Source organism: Artibeus jamaicensis, unplaced genomic scaffold (genome assembly GCF_021234435.1).
Source record: "Artibeus jamaicensis isolate MK-2021 breed Jamaican fruit bat unplaced genomic scaffold, CSHL_Jam_final contig_233, whole genome shotgun sequence".
NCBI lineage: Eukaryota > Metazoa > Chordata > Mammalia > Chiroptera > Phyllostomidae > Artibeus > Artibeus jamaicensis.
The window spans coordinates 37,302,229-37,324,185 of record NW_026521486.1 but is presented as its reverse complement, the minus strand read 5'-3'; the positions used below and the strand labels follow the sequence as shown (position 1 = coordinate 37,324,185).

Genomic DNA, 21,957 nt, shown 5'->3' with positions numbered 1-21,957 from the left:
CCTTTTTCGAGCCTAACTAGTTCTTTGATAAAAATTGGATAACAGAAATAATACCTTCCTCATAGGGTGTTCTGAATTCTAAGTGAAACAGTATATCACAGGGCATAGTACACAGGGAAGGACCTGTTAATGTAGTAAATGCTTCAACAATGTTAATTCCTCCCCTCGCCCACTCAAATTTCATGTCCGGTATAAAAGTCAGATACACAAAGTGCTCAATAAATATTAAGTGACTGACTATGCTTACCTTCTTAAGTGTTGCTTTGCTTCTGGGACCCCAGCCATATCCTCTTTCAATAAATACTTCTTAACTCCTAAAACATAATTTTCAATGTATTCCAACCAGTTCAACTGGCGCACATCAAAGTTGAATACCTGAGACGCAAAAAGGCAATGGATTGCTAAAATTGCAGAGTGGACAATCACTTTGCTCACTTAACAAAGTGTCTTTTATGTACATGAGTGACAATCAGTTTAGAAGACTTAGGTTTGACCCCTCAAAATAGATTATTTGAGCTGTTATTTCAAAGGCAGTGATAGTATGGATTACCATTTGCTTAGCCATATTTAAACATAAATCAAGCATGAATAATTGACCTTTAAGAAGTCTTGTGAGGGAAATTTAAGGAACTGGTATTAGTCTGGTGAAACCTAATTTCATTTCAAGTAAATGCAGATTAATTATTTTTTAAAGTGACGGGAATACTATGTTAGGGACCGGAACAAATTATGTGTCATTTTCTTTCTGTTTCTCTTAAGTTTGGGGGTGTCCCCTTGGCCTACCAGCCTTTCTTGCAATATTACTACTTAATTATGTAGATTAAGGCAAGCTTTGGGAAGCAAAGCCTTGAGGAATAACTTAGCAGGATTTATATTTTGTATTTGCTTTAGCGATATTATCCATTATAATATCCATTAAATGGAGCCCATCAAAACATTTCTTTTAGAGTTAAGTGGTAAGAAAGCTTTGCTTTTCTTGGAACACTAGGGTATTTTCTCCTTTTGGACAAAGAATACCATGAAAGTATATTTTCCCTTTTTACTTTTCTACCAAAAACTCGAGAACAAACTCACTGTTTAACTGCACTGGCTTAGGTATGATCTGGTAGACCACACATGGACATTCTTTTTTTTTTTTTTTTTCATTCTTATCCTTGACTTCATATTTTAATTCTATTTTATTTTTATTTTAGTTATTATACATGTTTAAGATATTTCAAATATTTGAGATAATGCTCCACATCAACAAAGAGAGCAGATGAGATTAACAAGTTACAGAGAGCTTCACAGACTTGCCCAAAAGATGAATTGCATTCCAAAAGTAATTCTGTAATCATTTTGTTTTAATATTATTTTTCATCAGTATCACTAAGTACCTCAGTATTATTTATTCTCTACATGAACAGAGACCTTTAGTTCTTAGACCATTTCACTTTTCTAAGTTAGATTTCAATGCAGCCCTGGTATAGAAACCTGGTTCCATACAGCAAATCAAACTGGGGGCTGAGCCACACCAGAGTTTGGCCATTAATCCCAGTATTTAGGACTATTGCCTTTGCTGAGATCATTTGAAAGCAAATGTTAAGTCTACTGCACATTTAATTTTTCATGGAATCTTAAGTTATTTTAGGTTAAAATAGTAAAATGTCAAAAATGAAACTCTAATATTACCTTTTGAATTATTTAGATGGGTAAATGCCATGGAGAAAATGCTATAAAGATAAGCCTATCTAACATTGGAAGCTAATTTTTAAAACAATGTACAATAACTTGAAGGGTTTTTTAAAATAAACTGGTTTGATCAATCATCCATGCATTTCTAACAGGTACTTAGAGTTATTCTGTCTAGTGAAGGTATGTAAGTATTTATGAAAATAGCTCTATTTCATGTTAATTGCATGGGTACTCAGTCATGATTTTGGTTAAAATATCCCTCTAAATCTAACTTATGAATATAACATCTATAGTGTTTGACTTTGCAAGTAACCTTTAGGTGCCATGACCTGAATTCTAGGACCTGGATTTGAATCATGCTCTCTGAGGCCAGACTGTATAAGTAAAATCCTTAGCTGGCATGTGAGACTAGCTCCCTGTCTAACATTTACTTCTCAAGATGACTTGGTTTCTTCTACATGCTTTTAAGAACAAGTTACCCCAAGAAATGCTTTTTTAAAAAAATTTATTTGAAAAATGTCAATCAGGAGAGAGAAAAATTTAAAGTTGAACTGAAAAGTAATGGCATGTTCAAGAAACTCAAGACTCCCTGGGCAGAAAGGCTAAGAACATGTACAAAGTACAAAAGATTTCTGTATTTGTGAATTTCAGAAATACGCAAAGATTTATCATTTGTGATGGCCAAGAAGCTAGTGTAAAGAAGTAAACAGCACTGATGCCAAGCAATGGAAGTGAAGGCCAGTTTTGAGAAATATGAGTCTGAACCACTGAGGTGGTTACAGGGAATGAGATCGGCAAAGCTGGCCAGAGCCCGGTGCTGATGGAGAAAGGCCTCAGACGGGATGGAATGGAGAGCAGACAGAGGCCAGCTTTAAAGCATAGGAAGGGACTGTATAGCTTGAGGGGCACCGATGGCTTAGATATGACAAGGACAGTGGATGAGAGAGCGTTTGTGAGCAATACAATGATTACTTTTCATCAGTCATACGCTATGGCTGTGAGGAAAAAGACATAGGTACAGAATGTTTGCTGAAAAGATAACAGCTACGAGGGTGAACGAAAGATTGAAACTGAGTAAGATTATGAAGCATGACTGCAGCACATTAGTGAGAAGTCCAAGAACCTAGATCTACACACATGAAACTGGTTTCCTGCAACTGTGTTGGTAGCATTGACTGATTTTCTTAGTGGAAAAAAAAACCTGTATATAACTGAAACTTTATTCATCAGCTTTCCAGATGAAATACTTTCAAATTCCAAATGAGTGAGATTTCCCGGTTGGTTAAGGCAGTGCTGTACTTACTCTCTGGTCCTCGGGACTCAGCTCGGACATCAGCATTTCTGTGTTGTTCGTGCTCCATTCCCAGCTCCGGTTGACGAAATACTCCAGGACGGAAACGGTTCTCAGAAGCCGATTCATGAGCTTTGTCATCCTGGCAAAGGTCAGAAAGCAGCAGATGTCAGCACAACACAGATGGCTGCTTCTCTGCCGCTCTAGGGATGCATGAGAAATTAGTTTTGAGAAAAATATATTAAAAATTCCTTCCATCTTTCCCTTCAAACTTCATGAAAACTTACTCATATTTTCCTTCCACAACAACTCTCTATTGAATGAAGGGAAGGGGATGAAGCGGAAGAAGCATTTCAATAGCACCAAACTCCTCCTCTCCCTTTTTTCTATCATCTTCACAAGAGCAGCAAACATTTTAAAAACCAAGCCAGACAGCCACCATTAATGGCACACAATTCATTGTTTGAATTCTGAGCTAGACAATTAGAAAAATTATTTCTCTTCTGTATTATATGTTACTGGGTTTTTAAAAAAATAGATGGACCCAAGGTCTTAGCATATAATTTCTGGGCAGAAGTGTTGACTATTAGCATCCACACCCCTCATGACTCATGAGGCACTTCTCTCATTCTATTGCCAGATGCTAATTGGGATACCGATTGTATTTCAGAGTGAAAGGGAAAATAACATTTGTTGATAACCTACTCTTGTTTGGCATAGTGCTGATACTTTTTAAAACTATCTCCACTAATTCTCATAGCTTCTGTTACGTAGGAATAAATATGCATTTTAAAAGTATTTTATTTATTCTTAGAGGGGAAAGGAAGGAAAGAAATAATCAAGTCCGAGAACATACAAACATACAAACCAGGCATGTGTCTCGGCTGGGAGTTGAACCAGTGACCTTTTTGCTTTTCAAGATGACATCTGACCAACTGAGCCACACTGATCCGGGCTAAATCTGCATTTTTATGACTGGGGAAAGTGACCTTCAGATGAAGTGGCCACAGTAATAGGTGTCAAAGCCAAAATTCCAACCCAGCTTTGACTGACCTCAAAAAGCCTCTGCTTCTGTAACCTTATCACCCCATGTCCCATTACTTCAGGTAGAACACATCCTCCAGTCCTGTGGTCAGAACTTGGACCAGCTCCGCAGTGTGAATTTCCCAACCTAACAGTTTATAAAAAACTTCCACCTACGATCCCATTGCTCCTCCCAGTATGAGCCTGTGAGGTTAGTACCTATACTACGTGCCCTGACTGGGTGGCTCAGCTGGTAGGATTGTCATCCCGTACACCAGAATGTTCCAGTTCAATTCCCAGTCAGAGCACATACCTAGGTTGTGGGTTTGATCCTCGGTCAGGTCCCCTTCAGGAAGCAACGAATCCACGTTTCTTTCTTACGCCAAAGTTTCTCTCTCCCTCTCTCTCTAAAATCAATAAAAATATTTTAAAAAATTAAAAAAAGATCTACATTATTTATTTTCATCTTACAGAAGAATGAATAGGTTTATGGTCACATAGCTAATGCTCAAACCTTGGACTTCTGGCAACAAAAGCACCTTTGGCCTACAGAACATTTGATTTTCACCTTATCAGGCATATCTTGGGAGTAGTGATTATTGTACTTGACCCTGGAATGACTGACTTATGCTGTTCTGGGCATTGGGTCTTATTTCTGGTCAATCCTAATGCCCACTTATCTAATGACTCGTGAGGTACTTCTCTCATTGTATCATGAGAAATTCTTAGGTAGGAGGTAAAATCATTGTTCATGGATACAAATGTCACAACAGGGTTCCATTTAGCTATTATTTTGTAACATCTTTGCTACAGACTAAATATTTGTGCCCCCCTGAAATTCATATGGCAAAACTTACTCCCCTAATGTGATGGTATTTTGAGGAAGAGCTCATATCGGACACCCCAGAAAGCTCCCTTGGCCCTCGCCGCATGTGAGGGCACAGACATGTCTGGGGACATGGCAGTGGGCCCTCGGCACACACCCCATCTGCCCACATGTCCGGATCTTAGATTTCCCAGTCTCCAGAACTGTGGGAAAGAAACTACACTGTTTATAAGCCACCCAGTCCCTGGTGTTCTCTTCTAACAGACCAAATGGAGTAAGACTTTCTTTATCCACTTTATAACTCGGATGCAATGGATGTGATTTCAACGGACTTATTTTCATTCTTTTGTTATTTTGTTATTTTTTAGTTTTAGAGAGTGGGGGAAGGGAGGAATAAAGACAGGGAGAGAAACATCTATCAGCTGCCTCTCATGCGCCCACTGACGGAGGACCAAATGTGCAACCCAGGCATGTGCTCTGACCGGGAATCGAACCACCAATTTGGTTTGCAGCATGATGCCCAACTACCTGAGCTCTACCGGCCAGGGCAGATCTATTTTCATTCTTAAAATAATCACTGTACAATATAATTGTATGTATGGGACTATATCAGCATAATATATTTTTAGAAAGAAAACTTATTCTCAGGTAGAGAAGGTCTCCTTAATACATAAAATGCAAAAGTCATCAGAGTGATTCATTTTATCACATAAAAATTTAGAACTTTAGTAATAATAGTGATTACTAAAGTAAGAGTATATTCTATACTCTTACGCAAAACCCTGTAAGATACATATGATTGCTACCTTTTATTTTTATTTTTTACAGGTGATGAATTTAGGTTTTAGAGAGCTTAAGTAATTTAGGGCTCACATGGCTAAATCAGTAAAGTCAGAAATCTGACTCCAAACTCTTAGGAACTACATTATATGTAGCTTCCTTTGTATTATTCAATATAAAAATTTCATATTCAAAGATATAAGAAACATCCTTGGAGAAAATATATCAAATATAGATCTACACAGGCACATACGCAGATACACATGAGTTTCCATAATTAATAACACCAACCCCAACCCAGTAGGAAAATGGGTGAGAAACAGAGGCAAGCAGCGCACAGAAGGGAAAACTGGAACGTGGAGTGAACGAATGTCGCATGAACCACGGACAGAGAAGAAAACTTGAATGTGTTGCCTAGTGATCAAAAGTGAGGTCTAAGGACTTGGGGCTTGAATGAAAGTAACAAAGAGATGCCATTTCTTGTTTTTTAGTTTGACAATTCAAAAGATTGACTTTTGCAAAGTATTGCTGAGAGTCCATCAGAAAAAGAACAGGTATGTGCCCATCTGCTGGTGTAGTTGGCCAAATGGACAGAACCTTGGCTTAGGGCAACCACATACCCTCCAACCCAGCAACGACACCCTCAGCATCTTCCCCAAACCCAGTGGCACGTTCGGGAAAAGTGCATGGACACTCGGATTTGTTTGCCTCAAAGCAAAAATATATCTATTTCCACATGTGGTGGTAAATGCACAGATCACACACAAACTCACTTGGGGAGGGGGAGGGTCTGGAAAAATTCTAGCATTCTCTGCCATAAAGATTCTTAAAATTTCTATCACAAAACAAACATCCACTTCCCACAAATACTACAATTTAATTTCTCACAAAATTCATAAAGATTTTTATTGGGCCCCTTCCTCCTGTGTTTTTCTTTTCTGCCTCTTGAACTTTGGTCTTTATCCAGGTCTTCTTCCACCTCTGGTGTATTTTAAAATCTTTAGCATTTCTGCTTACAATGTTTAGTTTTTCTTCTTTTTCCCACCTTTATGCAATTAGCCCTGTTCAAATATCTTCCCCATAGCCACAGTGTCCCCTTTTCTCTTTTCTCAAGGAGAAGCTGGCCATAACCGACTTATGAGCTCTTAAGAAGGTCTCTGCAAAATTTGGAGAAATTCTACATAGCCTAAGTTTTAGTCATTTGCTCTGCTAATACGAATGGGAATTAATTATGCTGAGAGAGGCTTCCTCCTTTATCAAGCAGCTGGCATGGAAGGCAAGACTGTTCATATTTCTGATGCTTGACTGCAGCAATTGCCTTTGGTGATTATAATAATAATGACTCCTCAGACACATCTAACGTTCAAGTGAGACAGAGAAATGAGTATGTCCTGTCACAGCCGCATGGTGACAGAGCTGCCTCGGCATTTGCACACTTTTCACTCCACCTGTTCCCTAATTTCTTCACTCACCTGTAGGTGGCAGTATACCTAGTTCGGATTTCTCCAAATCTTTCTTCTAACTCTTTGAGGCTATTTGAAATTCTTCCCTTAGCTTCTGTTTCCTCATTTGTATAATTGGGACGATGAGAATATCCTCCTTAGGGTGGTTGTGAGAAGGAACACAAAGTCATCATGCATCTTCCCCTGTGTGTGTGAAATTGTTACCACCACTGCACATTTGAAGATTACCTGACAATTTTCATTTTTTTCTTTCTTTTAGATTACCTAACAATTTAGAAAGCCCCAGACACGAGAGTCTGGGATGCTTTTCTTTTGGGGTGGATGATTACTTGTTGAAATCATCAAGCAAGTTCCTTAATATTTACCTTCCTTTCTTATGATGAAGGATTTTTAGAGGTGGGGCCCTCTGGGACTTCTTACTACTATTCAGTTGTCCCAAATCTCTGTGTGTGTGTGTGTGTGTGTACTGTTTTAGGTTCAGTCATCGCCTTTGATCCCCAGCTGCAGTGAGGGCGAAGGACTTTAGGACCCTAATCTTCCATGCAGTGATGCTCTTAAAGCTGCTGTCGCAGCCTCTCACCTGGGCTTCCTTCCTGTGAGCCGGAGATAGAAGTCGTAGATGATGGCAGGGGCCCAGTGGCTGACCGCATTCTGGTACTGGGTTGTGATGGTGTTGGTTGTGAAGTCAGCATACGGCCTCCTAAAAGCTCTCTCAAATGGGATTTTTTCACAGCTTGCCAAGATTTGGAATCCTGGGGGGAAAAGTAGAGTAAGTGGTAGGTCTAGAGCATTTGAGCCCATTGTGGTGGATGGCATTTGCAAATGGGCCAAAACAATAGAGAATAAGGGCTGGCTATGTGGAATCAGGAATCAGTTTCTGAGACAGTATTAAGATTTTTATCCTGGCAATGCCCTGGCTGGTGTGGCTCAGTAGGTTGAGTGCCAGCCTGTGAACCAAGGGGTCCCTGGTTAGATTCCTCAGTCAGGGCACATGCCTGGATTGTGGGCCAGGTCCCCAGTAGGGGGAGCTCAAGAGGCAAACACATACTGATGTTTCTCTCCTCTTTCTCCCTCCCTTCCCCTCTCACTAAAAATGAATAAATACAATCTTTAAAAAAAAAACACCAAGATTTTTATCCTGGCAAGTAGTCATGGCGTTGTGAATAGGTTAAGACTTGAGTCCTCTTCTTGAAATCTTTACTCTCAAACAATTTCTGGGGGACAGAGTTTTAATCAGCATAGTGATGCATTGTTCAGAAAAATTTAAATCCATCATTCAATTCTAAGGTTATCTAGTCTATTCCAAAAGTCCCAAGATAGAGCCTACGGACTTTATTTCCTTGTTTGGATCATTACTTGTAGAACCATCAGGAAAGTTTCTTAACATTTTACTTAAAGCTTGATAAAGGGTTACTTAAACCTTACTCCTGAGGGTTTAAGGAACAGAGAGACTGTAACAGCAGGATTCCTCCATGCTGGTTCAGTTTGAGTGCCACTGGCTTTTATTTCATCGGGATTTCTCCTTCTCCGGGAACACGGCAGACTCAACAGTTCCCTCTTATCTCCAGGTGAATATTCTTCTCATAATACTTGTTTCTTTTTTTATTACTTAGGTAAAAACTCATTAAAAAGTTTAAATGTAAATTTGTAAATTCAATAATTCTTTCCCAAAGCTATTCATTTGTATTTCATTTTTATTTTATCTGTGTAGAACTTTCGAAGGATATGCCTAAATTCATTATTCAGTTATGATGAAGACATCCATTATTTTGGTAATATGATTACTGTTCTATTTAAAAGAAGCATCTGACCCAGGAATCTGGACTCTTTTCCTTGAGAGGGAATTCATATTCACTTTTAAGAATCACTAGCTGAGTGATTAGAGCAAATTCAAGGGAAGCAAGAAAACTGTCCTCTATTTCAGGGACCAGCTCCCCCATCTGAATTTGAAATAGATCATTTACTCTCACTGGGTCTCATATGTAAAACAAAGCAAACCGCCTAGATTATTTTTAAGATCACTTTCTACTTTGAGATTCTATAATTCTATAAAACAGATACTAAGAATTTTTAGCATGACAGAAGACTAGTTTGAATCTCAGAATAAAATTTACATGTCCCATTTTTAAGAGCTTAAATTACCTTATTTGCATCTATTAATGCCTCTTTTTGTGAGCGATACCTTAATTCTGTTGCTGAGGTAGAGGAGATTTATTTTTTACTTCCAAGTGTTTTCAGAATTATTTAGATATATAATTTAAATAACCAGATATATGTTCTAAAGAACTTGGTGGCTAGGGAATTACATTTTAATTTTCACTGAAGTAAAAACTTTGCAAATGGAATAGCACAGCTGAGTGTTCTGAATAAGAAATCAAATTCTAATAAATTAGGTCCATTTCATTGTTTGTGTGCATCTAGTACCTTAAAAAAACAGCTAGACCATCTACAGTTTCAGATATTGACAAGAAAATCAAATCCTAAATTGACAAAGGAGCACGTCATTGGTTCAGTTTCTATTCTCTGCAGGATTGATTTTGGCGACAAGATACTTTCAAGGTTACTTTCACGGCGAACTGCACAACCAATAAGAGTATTACTACCCAATAATAAAAGTTTACGTTATGGGACGTTTCTAAGTCTGCTCGGTCCTGCCCCATAGTCAGGGATGCAGCGATGGGCAGGCGGGTGTGCCCGGGAGCAGCGGCGCTCAGGAGCCGTGTTTCATCTTGGCCTCCTTCACACTCGCCGACTTCTACTTGGTTTCACTTATTTTAAAAAATCTCTAGCCATTGGACCCCTTACTGCTTACAACCATGCAGATGTTCCCACTGACCCTTCTTTGGTACATTCTAGTTAACTCTTACACATCCATGAATTGTAAATATTTTCTCTCTTTACTTAGTTGTTTGTGCCTTTTCCCCCATTAAACTCTAAGCTCCATGACGTACTTTGCCTAATGTTCTTCCCGAGGTAGACACAGTGGTTAACGTTGCTGCAGGCACTTACCCATTTTGCCCCAGTGACAGGGATTAAAGTTGCTAGACGTACAGTGGTAGATTAACGTTGATTTAGGTCTGGAAATGAAAATAAAGTTTAGATAAAGGCAACAAAATGAAGAACAAATGAAAGGAAGAAAAGGGAAAATAATATTTAGACAAGGTTGTTTCAATAATTGTCATAAGTAAGGCAACCTAGCAACCTTCCTTCTTTTGTTCCTTCCTTGGGTTAGTAAGCACAATGGAAGAGGTTACGAAAAGTGTGTGTGTGTGTGTGTGTGTGTGTGTGTGTGTGTGTGTAAGAGATCTCAGATCGGCTGATGTGGAACAAAGGGAGGTCTCACGATGAGAAAGCCCTTTGTATTTCCAACTTAGGAACATGTTTATTGGGCAAAACTATAGGCTTAGTGTCTTTCCAAATCCAGCTAAGTCCTGCTGGTTTGGAAAACATCTAAGTGTCTCACATCAAATAAGAAAAAAATATTTAATTTATCATTTACTAACAAAGCCAAAAGTACAAATGACCTCTTTTCTTTTTGTCTGCAGTACAGTAGGAAATACCTCACCCATGGTGAGCTGAACTTTTGTCATTTATCAGGAACTCAACAGGTCCATGAAATATAAAAGATGTTCTCATTTCACCCACCTCTATCTCCTTTGCCTTAAAAAAGAAGCTCTATATTAGATTACTAAATAGAAAGAAAGGCATTTTAGTTATAAACAATTTTATGGCTAATGTAAAGCGTTTGTTACTTCAGGACAAATGTAGCAGCACTGAGCAGTACTAATGAAACAGCTCTGCATGGATGGGGACATACTTGGAACTATGTAAATTACTGAAGCAGATACCCTCTCACACCTGGAGTCTCCTATAATAAAATGCATATATTTCAAAAATAAGCCTAACAAATGTATCCTCCTTATCCCCAATCTCTGAAAGCCAGCCCAGCGTCCACACCTGTGAATTGCTGTGTACCATCCTACAGCCAAGGTGAGGTTGACGACCGTATCCACTGGAATCAGGTCTGCCACAGCCATTGGGGTGCCTCTCAGGGCCCGGAGAAAGCCTTTCCCGGTCTGCACAGGAAGAAGAACACAGCGTATTGAGCCAGATCTTACGTAACAGTGGGGGCTAATAATGATGGCACTGGAAGTGACAGCCAGCATCAATTCACCCCTGACTAGGTTATGGTACAAAGGCCGACGTTTCTCAGACCGCTCGGCTTTCCAGCCACGTACATCTCAAATGCCAACATTTCTGCAAACCTCTAGTGAGTGGTCCTTAGATGCTTTAGGGACTGAAATCCCAAATTTGTGAGAGGTAATAGACTTAATTAATTAACAAACACCAAGAATAGTTTTTCACATCTTAAAAATTAATTCATAAGACATTTTAAGAATTAAGGTCTCCCTGATTTACCATTAGTACTGTCTTAGTTTTTACTCCTCAAATTTTGCTATTTTCTGCTAGCACTTACTCACTTACAAGCAACGGCAGACACTAAACGTTTAAGGAATATTTATGTTCTTAAATGAAGACATTTCTGCCCTGACCGGTGTGGCTCGATTGCGTGGGCATCAGCCTGTACAGTGGGAAGTCGGAGGCTCGGCTCCCTGCCGGGGTGTGTGCCCGGGGTGCGGGTTTGGCCCCAGATCAGGCATGTCCCACAGGCAAGCAGTGGGTGTTTCTCTCTCACATCAGGGTTTCTCGCCCTCTCTGTCTCCCTCCTTTGCCCCGCTCTCTGAAAAAATAAATAAGTAAAATCTTAAAAAGAAATTCTGCCCTGGCTGGTGTAGCTCAGTGGATTGAGTGTGGGCCTGCGAACCAAACAACCGTGGTTCGATTCCCAGTCAAGGCACATGCCTGGGCTGCAGGCCAGTTCCCAGCAGGGGATGCACAAGAGGCAACCATACACTGATGTTTCTCTCCCTCTCTCTCCTTCCCTCCCTCTCTAAGTGAATAAAATCTTTAAAAAAAAATTCTACCATTTAACGACTTTGTTATTTCGTCAGGAAAGGCCACCATCATTTACTTCTCACTTGGTACCTTAGTTCACCTCACAAATCACAAATGTTGTACTGATGAGAATTGGGAGTTATCTGTGTTAATGAATAAGTCATGCCAATAAATAAGTCAGTAAATAAGGAAAAAGTTTTGTTTATTTTATGAATTGATTATTTATACCTTGGATATTTCCAACGTCAATTTTAGTGGTTGTTAGCACTTTCTTATGTTTTGAATTTCTCTTTTCTTGTAACTGATTTCTTCGGACAGAAGATACCAGTTTGAAAATTTTAACTTTTTAAATTTTTAAAAATATATTTTATTGATTATATTACAGTTGTCCCAATTTTGACCCTTTGCCCCCCAATACATCCTATTCTCTCCAGTGCTCCTCCCCCACCTAGTTCATGTCCATGGGTCATGCATATAAGTTCCTTGGCTTCTCCATTTACTATACTGTTCTTAACCTCCCCCTGCCTATTCTGTACCTACCTATTTGTACCTCTTAACCCCTATACTTTATCCCCCCTCTCTCCCTCTTCCCCTCCCAACTAGTAACCATCTAAATGATTTCATTATCTATGATTCGATTTCTGTCCTGCTTGTTTGCTTAGTTTGTTTTTAGATTCAATTTTTGATAGTTGTGAATTTATTGCCATTTTAATGTTTGTAGTTTTCATCTTTTTCTTTAATAAGTCCCTTTAACATTTCATATAATGATCATGTGGTAAGGATGAACTCCTTTAGCTTTACTTTGTCTGGGAAGCACTTTATGGGCCCTTCCATTCTCAATGACAGCTTTGCTGGATAGAGTAATCTTGGGTGTAGGTCCTTGCTTTTCAGCACTTTGAATATTTGTAGCCTACAAAGTTTCTTTTGAGAAATCAGCTGACAGTCTTATGGGAGCTCCTTTGTTTTTCTCTGCTTTTTTCTTGCTGCTTTTAAGATTCTCTATTTTTAACATTTGCATTTTATTTATGATGTGTCTTGGTGTGGTCCTCTTTAGGACCTTGGGTCTTGTTTGGGATTGTCTGTGCTTCCATGTCTACCTCTTCCCCCAAATTCCTTGCTCTTTCTCTTCTCCTTCCAGGACCCCAGTGATTCAAATGTTGGTATGTCTGAAGTTGTCCCAGAGCCTCCTGACAGAGAGTCCATAAAAATAGATATAAAGTATCCTCTTTTTAAATTTTTTTCTTCTGTTCTGATTGAATTTTTTCTTCCATGTGTTCCTCATCATTGATTCGATTCTTGGCAACATCTACTCCACTGTTGATTTCCTGTGAATTTTTCTTTACTTCACTCAGTGTAACCTTCATTTCTGCCTGGGTCTTTTTTTATGCTGTGAAGTACCCAATGAGTGCCTTGAGCATTCTGATAACCAGTGTTTTGAACTTTGAATCTGATAGATTGCTTGTCTCCATTTTGTTTACTTCTTTTCCTGGAGTTTTGTTCTGTTCTTTTATTGGGACCTTATTTCTTTGTCTCCTCAATTTGGCAGCCTCCCTGTGTTTGTTTCTATGTATTAGGTAGAGCTGCTTTGACTGCCTGTCTTAGTAGCGTGGCCTATTGTGGAAAAGCACAGCCATAAGTTGAATGGGGTGGAGCCTTAGGTAAGCACCAGGGCAGGGCAACCTGTGTGAACCAGGTCGATGGAGTCTCAGATATGGTGTCACCACTCTGTAGTTCTGTGTGGGGAGGGCTCAGAAAAAGGACAGTGCTGCTGCCTGGCCTCTGGAGCTCTGTCCAGGAAGAAGCTGTGCCCCAGCACTTGTCCTGATGCCAGACACTTCAGTTTCTCCCCTTATGCCACTAGTGCTCTTCAAGTTGCTGCCTGGTGCTGGTCCAGAGGGAGTGTGTCTGTGTAAGTCCTAAGTTCATTGCAGATCCTTTAAGAGGAGATGCCTGACAATCCTGCAGTTTCTTCTGCTGCCCCAACACCCAAGGGTTTGGGCAGCCAGAAGTTATGGGGACTTAGCTTCCTGGTACTGGATCCCTGGGTTGGGGGGCGCTGGTGTGGGGCAGGGGTCCCTCACTCCTGAGATATCCCTCCCATTTTTTATCCACCACAGGTGAGTGTGGGACCACCTGTGCCGTGTCTCTGAACCTTCCTCTCTGTGCCCCTCCTACCCATCTGAATGAATATGACTTCTTTAATTCCTTGGTTATTGAACTTCCATACAGCTTCATCTTCTGGCAAATCTGGGTGATGGCTGTTTTGTAGTTTACTTGTGATTTTGTTGTGGTTGTTGGAGGAGGCAAGTCATGTTTACCTATGCCTCCATCTTGACTGGAAGTCTGAAGTCCAAGTGAAAAACTTTGGTCTTCTCTGTCCTCACCTTTGGAACTGAGTTGTGGGTTGTGTCTCTAGTCAGAACATAGGAGAGGCAACTAATTGATTTTTCTCTCCTTCTCTTTCTCAGAGTGTAAATAAAGCTTGGGCTCTTGTAATCTCCCAGTGAGACATGCAGGAGCACAGAAAACAATGGTGAACATACTTAGTCAGAATTATGGAGAGGGGACTGGAAAATTTTAGATAACTTGAATAAATGTGCAACTTTATAAACAATGTCATGGAACATACCCCCTGGATCATGTTAAAATAGTGATGTTCTGAGTTACCAAATGTTTACCCTAACAAAGCTTTAAAGAAGAAGGCAGGTGTGGAAGCTGCTAGAAAATAAATCAGAAAGTCCATTATCACTGTCTTTGACGAGCAGTCATAATTCACTGTCTTGTGTTTGTATCTTAGTGCATGTCGACCTAGCTCTGAGAACAGAGGCAGAGTCCGAAGTTGAGTTTGTAAGATTTAAACTCAGAGAAGTGCGTGGGGGTCCCGGTCCCAGAATGCTTCAGCCCGGCTCAGACCAGCTCAGTCCTCACTGCGGGCAGACATGCACAAAGGGCTGCTGACCTAAAGGAGCCATTCACGTTTCTCCTTGTCTGTGAGAAAATTATTGTTGAAAAGTTTCCTACAGTCATCAATTTTTAATTTGAAATCTTTGCTCCATTGGTAGTTCTCATTCTTATATTTATTAAGAACTGGTTATTGATGTATTTTATGCATTTATATAACCTGTATCCACACACATTAATTCTTGCATGTGTTTTATATCAAGGATGTAATCATCTTTATGAATATGATTTTTATTGTATCCCCAGTTCACTGCGTCAAGCTATTAATGAACGATGAAAAGGAGGAAACACCCCCATCTAGTGGGATAAAAGGGAACTACAGACATGGTCCTCAATGTTCAAAGGCTTTCCAAAAACAAATTCCTAAATAATAACTGATATCACAGCATGTCCGTTTTTCTGATAACAAAATCCAAAAGCCAAAGTAATTTCATTCTGACTCTATTTTCCAATCAGCAAAACTGAGATAATATGCTTCGATTGCAGTTAGTAAAATAACATTTATGGTTTTGGATCAATGAAGCTAAGCCAACACTAAGCATGTTGTTAGTTACTATCCCTCCACCGCATTTCAAGGAGTCATTTCCACTTCATTATACATACCGCAATAATGAGCCCACTGGGTCCATTTACATTATCAACCCAACCCTAGAAAAAAAAGAAGATCTCTATTGGTTATACATGTCAGAGAATTTTAATACCTTTGGAACATTTGCCGTCTAATCCTAATCCATTTCAAACAGGAGCACTGAGATCCCAGCCAATCTGACTGTCTGATCCTGTAGTTCTCACACCACAAAAAAAGGTCAGTGGCAAAACACTGCAGTTTCTGCCTTTTATTTGTGCAGGAATTGACATTCTGCCAGCAGGAGTTATGGAGAATTTTAAAGGCATCTTAGGGGTTAAATTGGACCTTGTATTAATATCATGCTCTGCTAACCAATTCATCAACCACCATCTTCCTCCATCTGGAACCTGACTTCGTGTCCCCAGGGGAACGTTTCAAACATGATTTGTAGGAATTACCCATTTCTTGAGCATTTCAAGAGCCACACCATTCTATCTATCTATCATCTATCTATCATCTATCTATCTATCTATCTATCTATCTATCTATCTATCTATCTCATAGCTTGCTTAGAGATGTTAGAGGGAAGATTATGTTTAGGAGCAGTTGGAGGAAAATGTTTTGAATTTGTCTCTTCAGCCCTGAGCAAGTCAGTTGACCTTATTGTGTCTGTTTCTTTATCTGTAAAGGCTGAAATGCATCTGCGAAGTAGGAAAGGAGACAGAAGAAGGGGCTCTTTCTTGAGTCTTTCACTCAGGACCAGGCACTGGTCCGCACTCCCCATGTTTGCCGCATCCGGCCACCTCTCCAAAGTGGGTAGTTACAGCCCCACTTTACACACGAGACAACTTCAAAATCCGCATCGTCATTAAGCAGTGCAGCTAAATGTTCATGGCCCTAAAACGTCACAGAATTGCTTCAAAGAATATAATTTAATCCAAGGTGCTTTCAAAAGCAATAGAGTGGTGTACAGAGGTTAAAAGTTATTATTCTTCAACTGAATACCTTCTGTGAGCTCCGTGATACTTATCTATCCTGGCAGATGTAATCCCACCCATTTCGCCATCAAGAACATTCTGGTATATTTAAACGACAGTGGGAAAGGCAAGAAGTGAAACTATCGCCTAGGGAAACTCTTAAGACTGGCATTAATGAGACGCTGACTTGCGATCTCCACCCAACTCCAGAGCAGCCGGTGTAAGTCCCAGGGGGGCCTGGTTCTGAATAATTCCTGAACCAAATGTGGAATTTTGTCCAGTTAAAATGGATTCGAGTTTGATTTCCTACACTCAGCTATACATTCTGGAGAGAGAGGGGGCGGGGGAGGGGTGAGAAAGAGCGAGAAAGAAACTGAGCTAGAAGGATGCAGACTTGGACGCCGAGCCAGGGATCCGCGCATGCGGCCTTACTGGGAAGGGCTCCTGCCAGGTTGCTCCCACGATGGACGGCCGCACGATGGCGATGTTGAGGTTCCCGCTCTCCTGGTGCACCACCATCTCTCCCAAGGCCTTCGTGTAGGTGTACGTATTGGGCCAATCCCGGATCAGTTTGGGTGTGATCTCCTCAACAATAGCATCGTCTAACCACCTGAAGGTAGAGTGAAAAAGAATTCTAGCAACATACATTAGATGATAGACCAAAAACCACCACTGTGAGACAGACACTCAAACAAAACTCCCACTTTCTAGCTTGAGTTCCGGAGGTCGGAAGAGTCACTGGATACCAAGGCTGAGTGTGCACACTTTCAAGTCACGTGCGAGCTGTCCGCTGCCGAGCCCAGTCTTTCCAGCTGACTCCGACATCCTCTCGCCTAGAGACAAGTTTGACCTCTGTGCACTCAACCACTTGACTGCGTATCGTCTGTGTCTTCAGTTGTTACCTCTCCGACAGGTTCAGAAGTACGTATCCATCGAACACAGTCGTGAGTGCCGCCCCGGAGCCCGGGAGCCTGCTGGGTGCATTCTCGGAGTGCGGAGCTGCTCTCGGCCCCGGGGGCTTCTGTGGCCGCCCCACCCACCCCAGGTTTCCAGTGGGCACCTAATGCGCCAATTTGCAAACTTCAGCTTTTAACTTTTAAAATTCCAATGAATGCCTCAACGAAAAAAAGCAGCTACATCTGGCAGGCTTATAATCTCTTTTAGCAAATCTATAAAATGTCTTTTGAAGGTCTGTTTAGGGTCTGTGCTAGTAACTTGGTAATAACTTCTAGAGATTTCCTGTGAATTCTGAAGTGCTCGAATCACTGTTAATAGTCTGTCAAGTAGAGTAGTTGTAGTTCTCTGAAGCAGTTGTAATAGTGACTACTGTGTACCTCTACTTACAAGAAAACATGTGTAATGAACAACCGAGTTACCATGACGACCTCATTTTTTTTTTCTTTAAAGGTGTCTGAACCATTTTGATAATCTCCAAGTCTATCTGCAATTCTTGAAGAGCAATACTATGATTGGGAATTAGATACTTAATGTTTCTCTTAGCTGGCAGATCTATTTGGTCAAACTTTTGATAGAATGTAATTTTTAAAAATTAGACTACCTAAACAGGTTAGTGTGATTTGACACATTTATTTCTATCTTATAGAACTGAGCTCATACTATTTTGATTGTAGAAAAATCTTAGCTCTTCCTGCTTTGCTCCCATTTCAGATTGTTGAGCATTTAAGATGTGTTTATGCCAAGACTTGTTCAGAAATACGACGCTCCATTTTAATAACTCTTGTTTGCAATACACCAGTACTGTTTTTTCACTTTGCTGCTACTCAAATGTCTTTCGATGTAAATTGAATAGGGAATGTCTGAGAAGTTCCAAGAATTAAAAGCAACTCCAGATACTCAGAAAAATAGGTATTCTAATCATATAGCCCCTGAGGGTCGGGAGAGAGTGTGGGACGATGCAGGCAGCTCTCCATCTTTATAATGAGGTGACCTTTTGCTCATCTAGTTAGGGGGTCAACAGTGGATTAATTAACCCAGGAACATTTTATTTCCTGCAAAGACATACGGGTTACAAAAACTGGGTCAGAAGGAATATAGCCTAATTTCTCTTTTTTTATACAGCTTTACTGAGACATAATTCACCAAACATACAATTCACCTATTTGATGGAAACGCAGCCTCATTTTTTAATAAGGCTGCAAAAAAAAAAATAAACTCTAAGCAAATGGCAGACCCCAGAGACGCCCTAGGGCTGCGTCCCTGGCCGGTCCCAGCTGCTGTGCCAACGCTGGCCTGCACCCGAGGGGCACCATTTAGAGCCCTTACCAAGTTGGGTGAGTTTGCTTCTCAGAAATGGAGGTTTTGTGGGTTCTCAAGAACACAAATTCAGAAGCTGTAGTGTTTTGTCATCGGCCTGCCTCTAATAGCTTCACCTGTATTTTGCTGTATCATCGTCTCATTCCCCCCGTGTTTAGTAGTGAAGATGAAAATAATTACATCTCTCTAAAGTTTTAGGTTATCGTGAGGGCAAACAGAAATATCCACAACTGCACTTGAAGCTTTTTGATAAAACAAAATGAGCCAGTCGACCTAAGGCATTCTTATCTTTGGTAAAACAGCCGAGGGGCATCTATCTAAGAGGCGGTAGTGGCTTTCAAATGTCTTTTCCAGTGCAGGCGGGCAGACCAGGGCCTGTCTCATCCAGCCACTTACCGCGTTCACAGACCTGAGTGTAACGGACGCATGTCCACTGGTCAGGTGGTGCCCTTTTTAGGATGAATAATCGGTTTGTGCTCTTCTTTATCAAAGTTTGATGTGCTGCTGTGGCTTGTTCTGGTTTGTTTTTAAAATAGTAAATAAGTTAGCATGGCAAAGAAGACACCACATAAAGCACAGCACGTTTCCAAAGTGAACCAAATGCCCTCTGGTGCACTCAAGAAGATGTTTTAAACCCATGGGCCCCTAATTCTAAGCTACTTAAATTGTTTCAAAAGATGCAAAAAGTTATTAAAGATTTCAGAAAGTAATGTGTGTGTGTATACGCACCCACAATTTCCTCTAACTATTACTTTTTGGTTTGAAACTTATGGAATCAATCTCTTAATATGATTTACAACTTCGTCATTTATGTACTTCCTGAATGAGACAGCATGAGGAATATGTATTTTTTTTCTCTCAATTTTCTTATTCAGGAAGCGGGGCAAGCGGACTGGTGTGTCAGGAAAACTTCCCGGAGAGTGAGCACCAGACGCACTGCCTCCATCACTGCGATTATCATGCCATAGGTACTTACTTGCTCATGTGTCTGTTGCCCCACTTTTTGATGAGTCCAGAGAGAGTGGACTGTGTTTTTTAAATCTGTGTCCAATCACCTTTCTGCCGCCAGGAACCAGCTCATTTAATCCAGTAAATGGGTGTTCTCCCATATGATGGTCTTCATTGGCCAATTTATATTCTGTGAAAGGTTTGGGGAAGCTGAGCTGGCCAATGATAGGAGCAAATGGGTGGGCTCAGAAGGAGGTAAGGTTGCAGGGAGATGGTGGAAAGGAAGAAAAAGAATGGCTGTATATTTATTCATTTATAGAGAGAGAGGAAGGGAGAGAGGAAGAGAAACATCAGTGTGTGGTTGCCTCTCACGTGGCCCCCCCACTGGGGGACCTGGCCTGCAACCCAGGCATGTGCCCTGACTGGGAATCGAACCAGCAACCCTTTGGTTTGCAGCCCATGCTTAATCCACTGAGCTATACCAGCCAGGGTGGATGGATGTCTTTGTAGAGAATAAAGCAGAACTGAAAGCGAAAGTACCCACTGGCAGTGGGGGAAAGCGTTCAGAAGCTAAAAGCCTGTAGTTGTTAACCAACTTCCATTTGTCAGGGTTGGCTTCAGAGTAAACCGAAACTTTCACTGGGGAGAAGGAGGGTATATACATCTGAGCCTAATGCTTGTGTTGAATGGGCTTCAGTATTTTCCTCCAAACTTTTATTGAGCACTTATTCTGGCCTCCAATAGCCTGATAACATGAACAATTTTCAACCTCTATAAGAAACAATCTGACCCCGCTCTGATTTATAGTTAAAGCCTAATAATATTAAAAGCACACTGAATTTTCAGTTTTGTGGCACCTACTTAGATGCCATCTTGGGATAAGACAGTCTCGAAAACCAAAGCACAGATGCTGAAACTGGCCTCTCGGCCCCTAGCACAGACCATTTTCTTCCTGTTCACAGTGGGAGCCTCAGCACCAAGGCAAAGCTACTTTCCCACACTTGACTTCATTCCATCGCTCCCAAAGGGCCACGCTGGGGCCGGGGCTGCAGGTGGCTTTCCTCTTCCTGCCTCCCACCCTCCGCCCTCAGCCCACCCGCCAGAGCTGGAGGAGCTGTGTTTGGTCAAGAAACACCTTTTCTTTGTCACATGGCAGATTAGCTGTGCCTGGTAGCTTCAAAAGGGTGTTTTTAGCAGGTACAAATCTATCAGGAACTTTTTTATTGAATTAAAGCACCTAGAAATTAAAAGGCAACAGAAGGTGAGGAGAGTCGGAGAAGGAGGCTGCAATGATTATCGGAATATGAAGGCACCCCACTGCAAATGAAAACCGCTAACCGAGAAAGCTCTTTAAAACATTATTTCCCACGCTTGCCGGCTCTAAGACTAGCAGGGAGCCTCTGACAGACATCCAGATTCCTGGAAGCTTCTAAGGTTCTATCTTCGAACCACTAATTCAACCTGTGGGAGTGATATCCCAATCATCTGGTGATTCTTGTGGCCAGGCAAACTGGGGGGTCACTTATTTAACAGAACACCACCTTATAAATATAAGTCGTTCAATTTGCCTAAACTGGGATTAGCTCTCAAAAAGGCATTGCTTCTTTGAGTGAAAACTTCAAGAGAATGAAGCTTTAAAAGATTTAAAATCCTGGTACTATTTAAAAATGCAAACTGTGACAATAAGCATCTTCTAATCTGATAGCTAAAATTAAATATATGTAAGACCCAGAGGCAAAGCATCAGCCCTGTCCTATTGTGTTTTTTCTCCCCAAACACAGGGGTTTTTCACGTCTGTTTCCACCCCCCCTTCCAGTCCTCTCCGCCACTCCCTCCGCTCTGCCTGCCTCAGGCCACTTCCCAGGTCCATCTACATCCCTTGCCCAGTGTGACCAAATTAATGTTCCTGCTCATTTTCATCCAAGTCTCTGCTTAATTAAAACTAATGAATGCCACACATACACACATAGCCCTCCTTCAGCGGGTCCCCACTGCCTAGTTAAATGCAGTCCTCTTCAGGGTATTCAAAATCTCCACGGTGTGGCCCCACGCTCTCTCTCCAGCTTGATTCCGCACCTCGTATATGTGCTGCCCAAATGGACTCACATGGGCATCTCGAACACACCCTGGTTTCCCTGCTGCTGCTGCTGCTGCTGCTGCTGCTGCCCTGCCTCGCATGTGCCCTGCCTCATCTGCTCTTCCAAATCCATCTCCCA

General features: G+C 41.0%; 1 protein-coding gene across 4 annotated transcripts in view; it reads right to left on the bottom strand.

Annotated features, from left to right (window-relative positions):
• Positions 1-21,957, bottom strand: part of FAR2 (fatty acyl-CoA reductase 2) — a 124,854-nt gene that overhangs the window by 2,447 nt on the left and 100,450 nt on the right. For 2 of the 4 annotated variants that reach the window (XM_053661542.1, XM_037144867.2), the window contains 7 exons: positions 16,952-17,129; positions 15,578-15,622; positions 11,015-11,133; positions 10,067-10,134; positions 7,638-7,809; positions 2,978-3,107; positions 248-375 (listed from right to left, as the gene is read on the bottom strand). In XM_053661542.1, the coding sequence (XP_053517517.1) occupies positions 248-375; positions 2,978-3,107; positions 7,638-7,809; positions 10,067-10,134; positions 11,015-11,133; positions 15,578-15,622; positions 16,952-17,129 (840 nt within the window). The remainder of the gene's footprint in view (positions 1-247; positions 376-2,977; positions 3,108-7,637; positions 7,810-10,066; positions 10,135-11,014; positions 11,134-15,577; positions 15,623-16,951; positions 17,130-21,957) is intronic. The other 2 variants (XM_037144870.2, XM_037144869.2) reach the window with 2 other exon arrangements.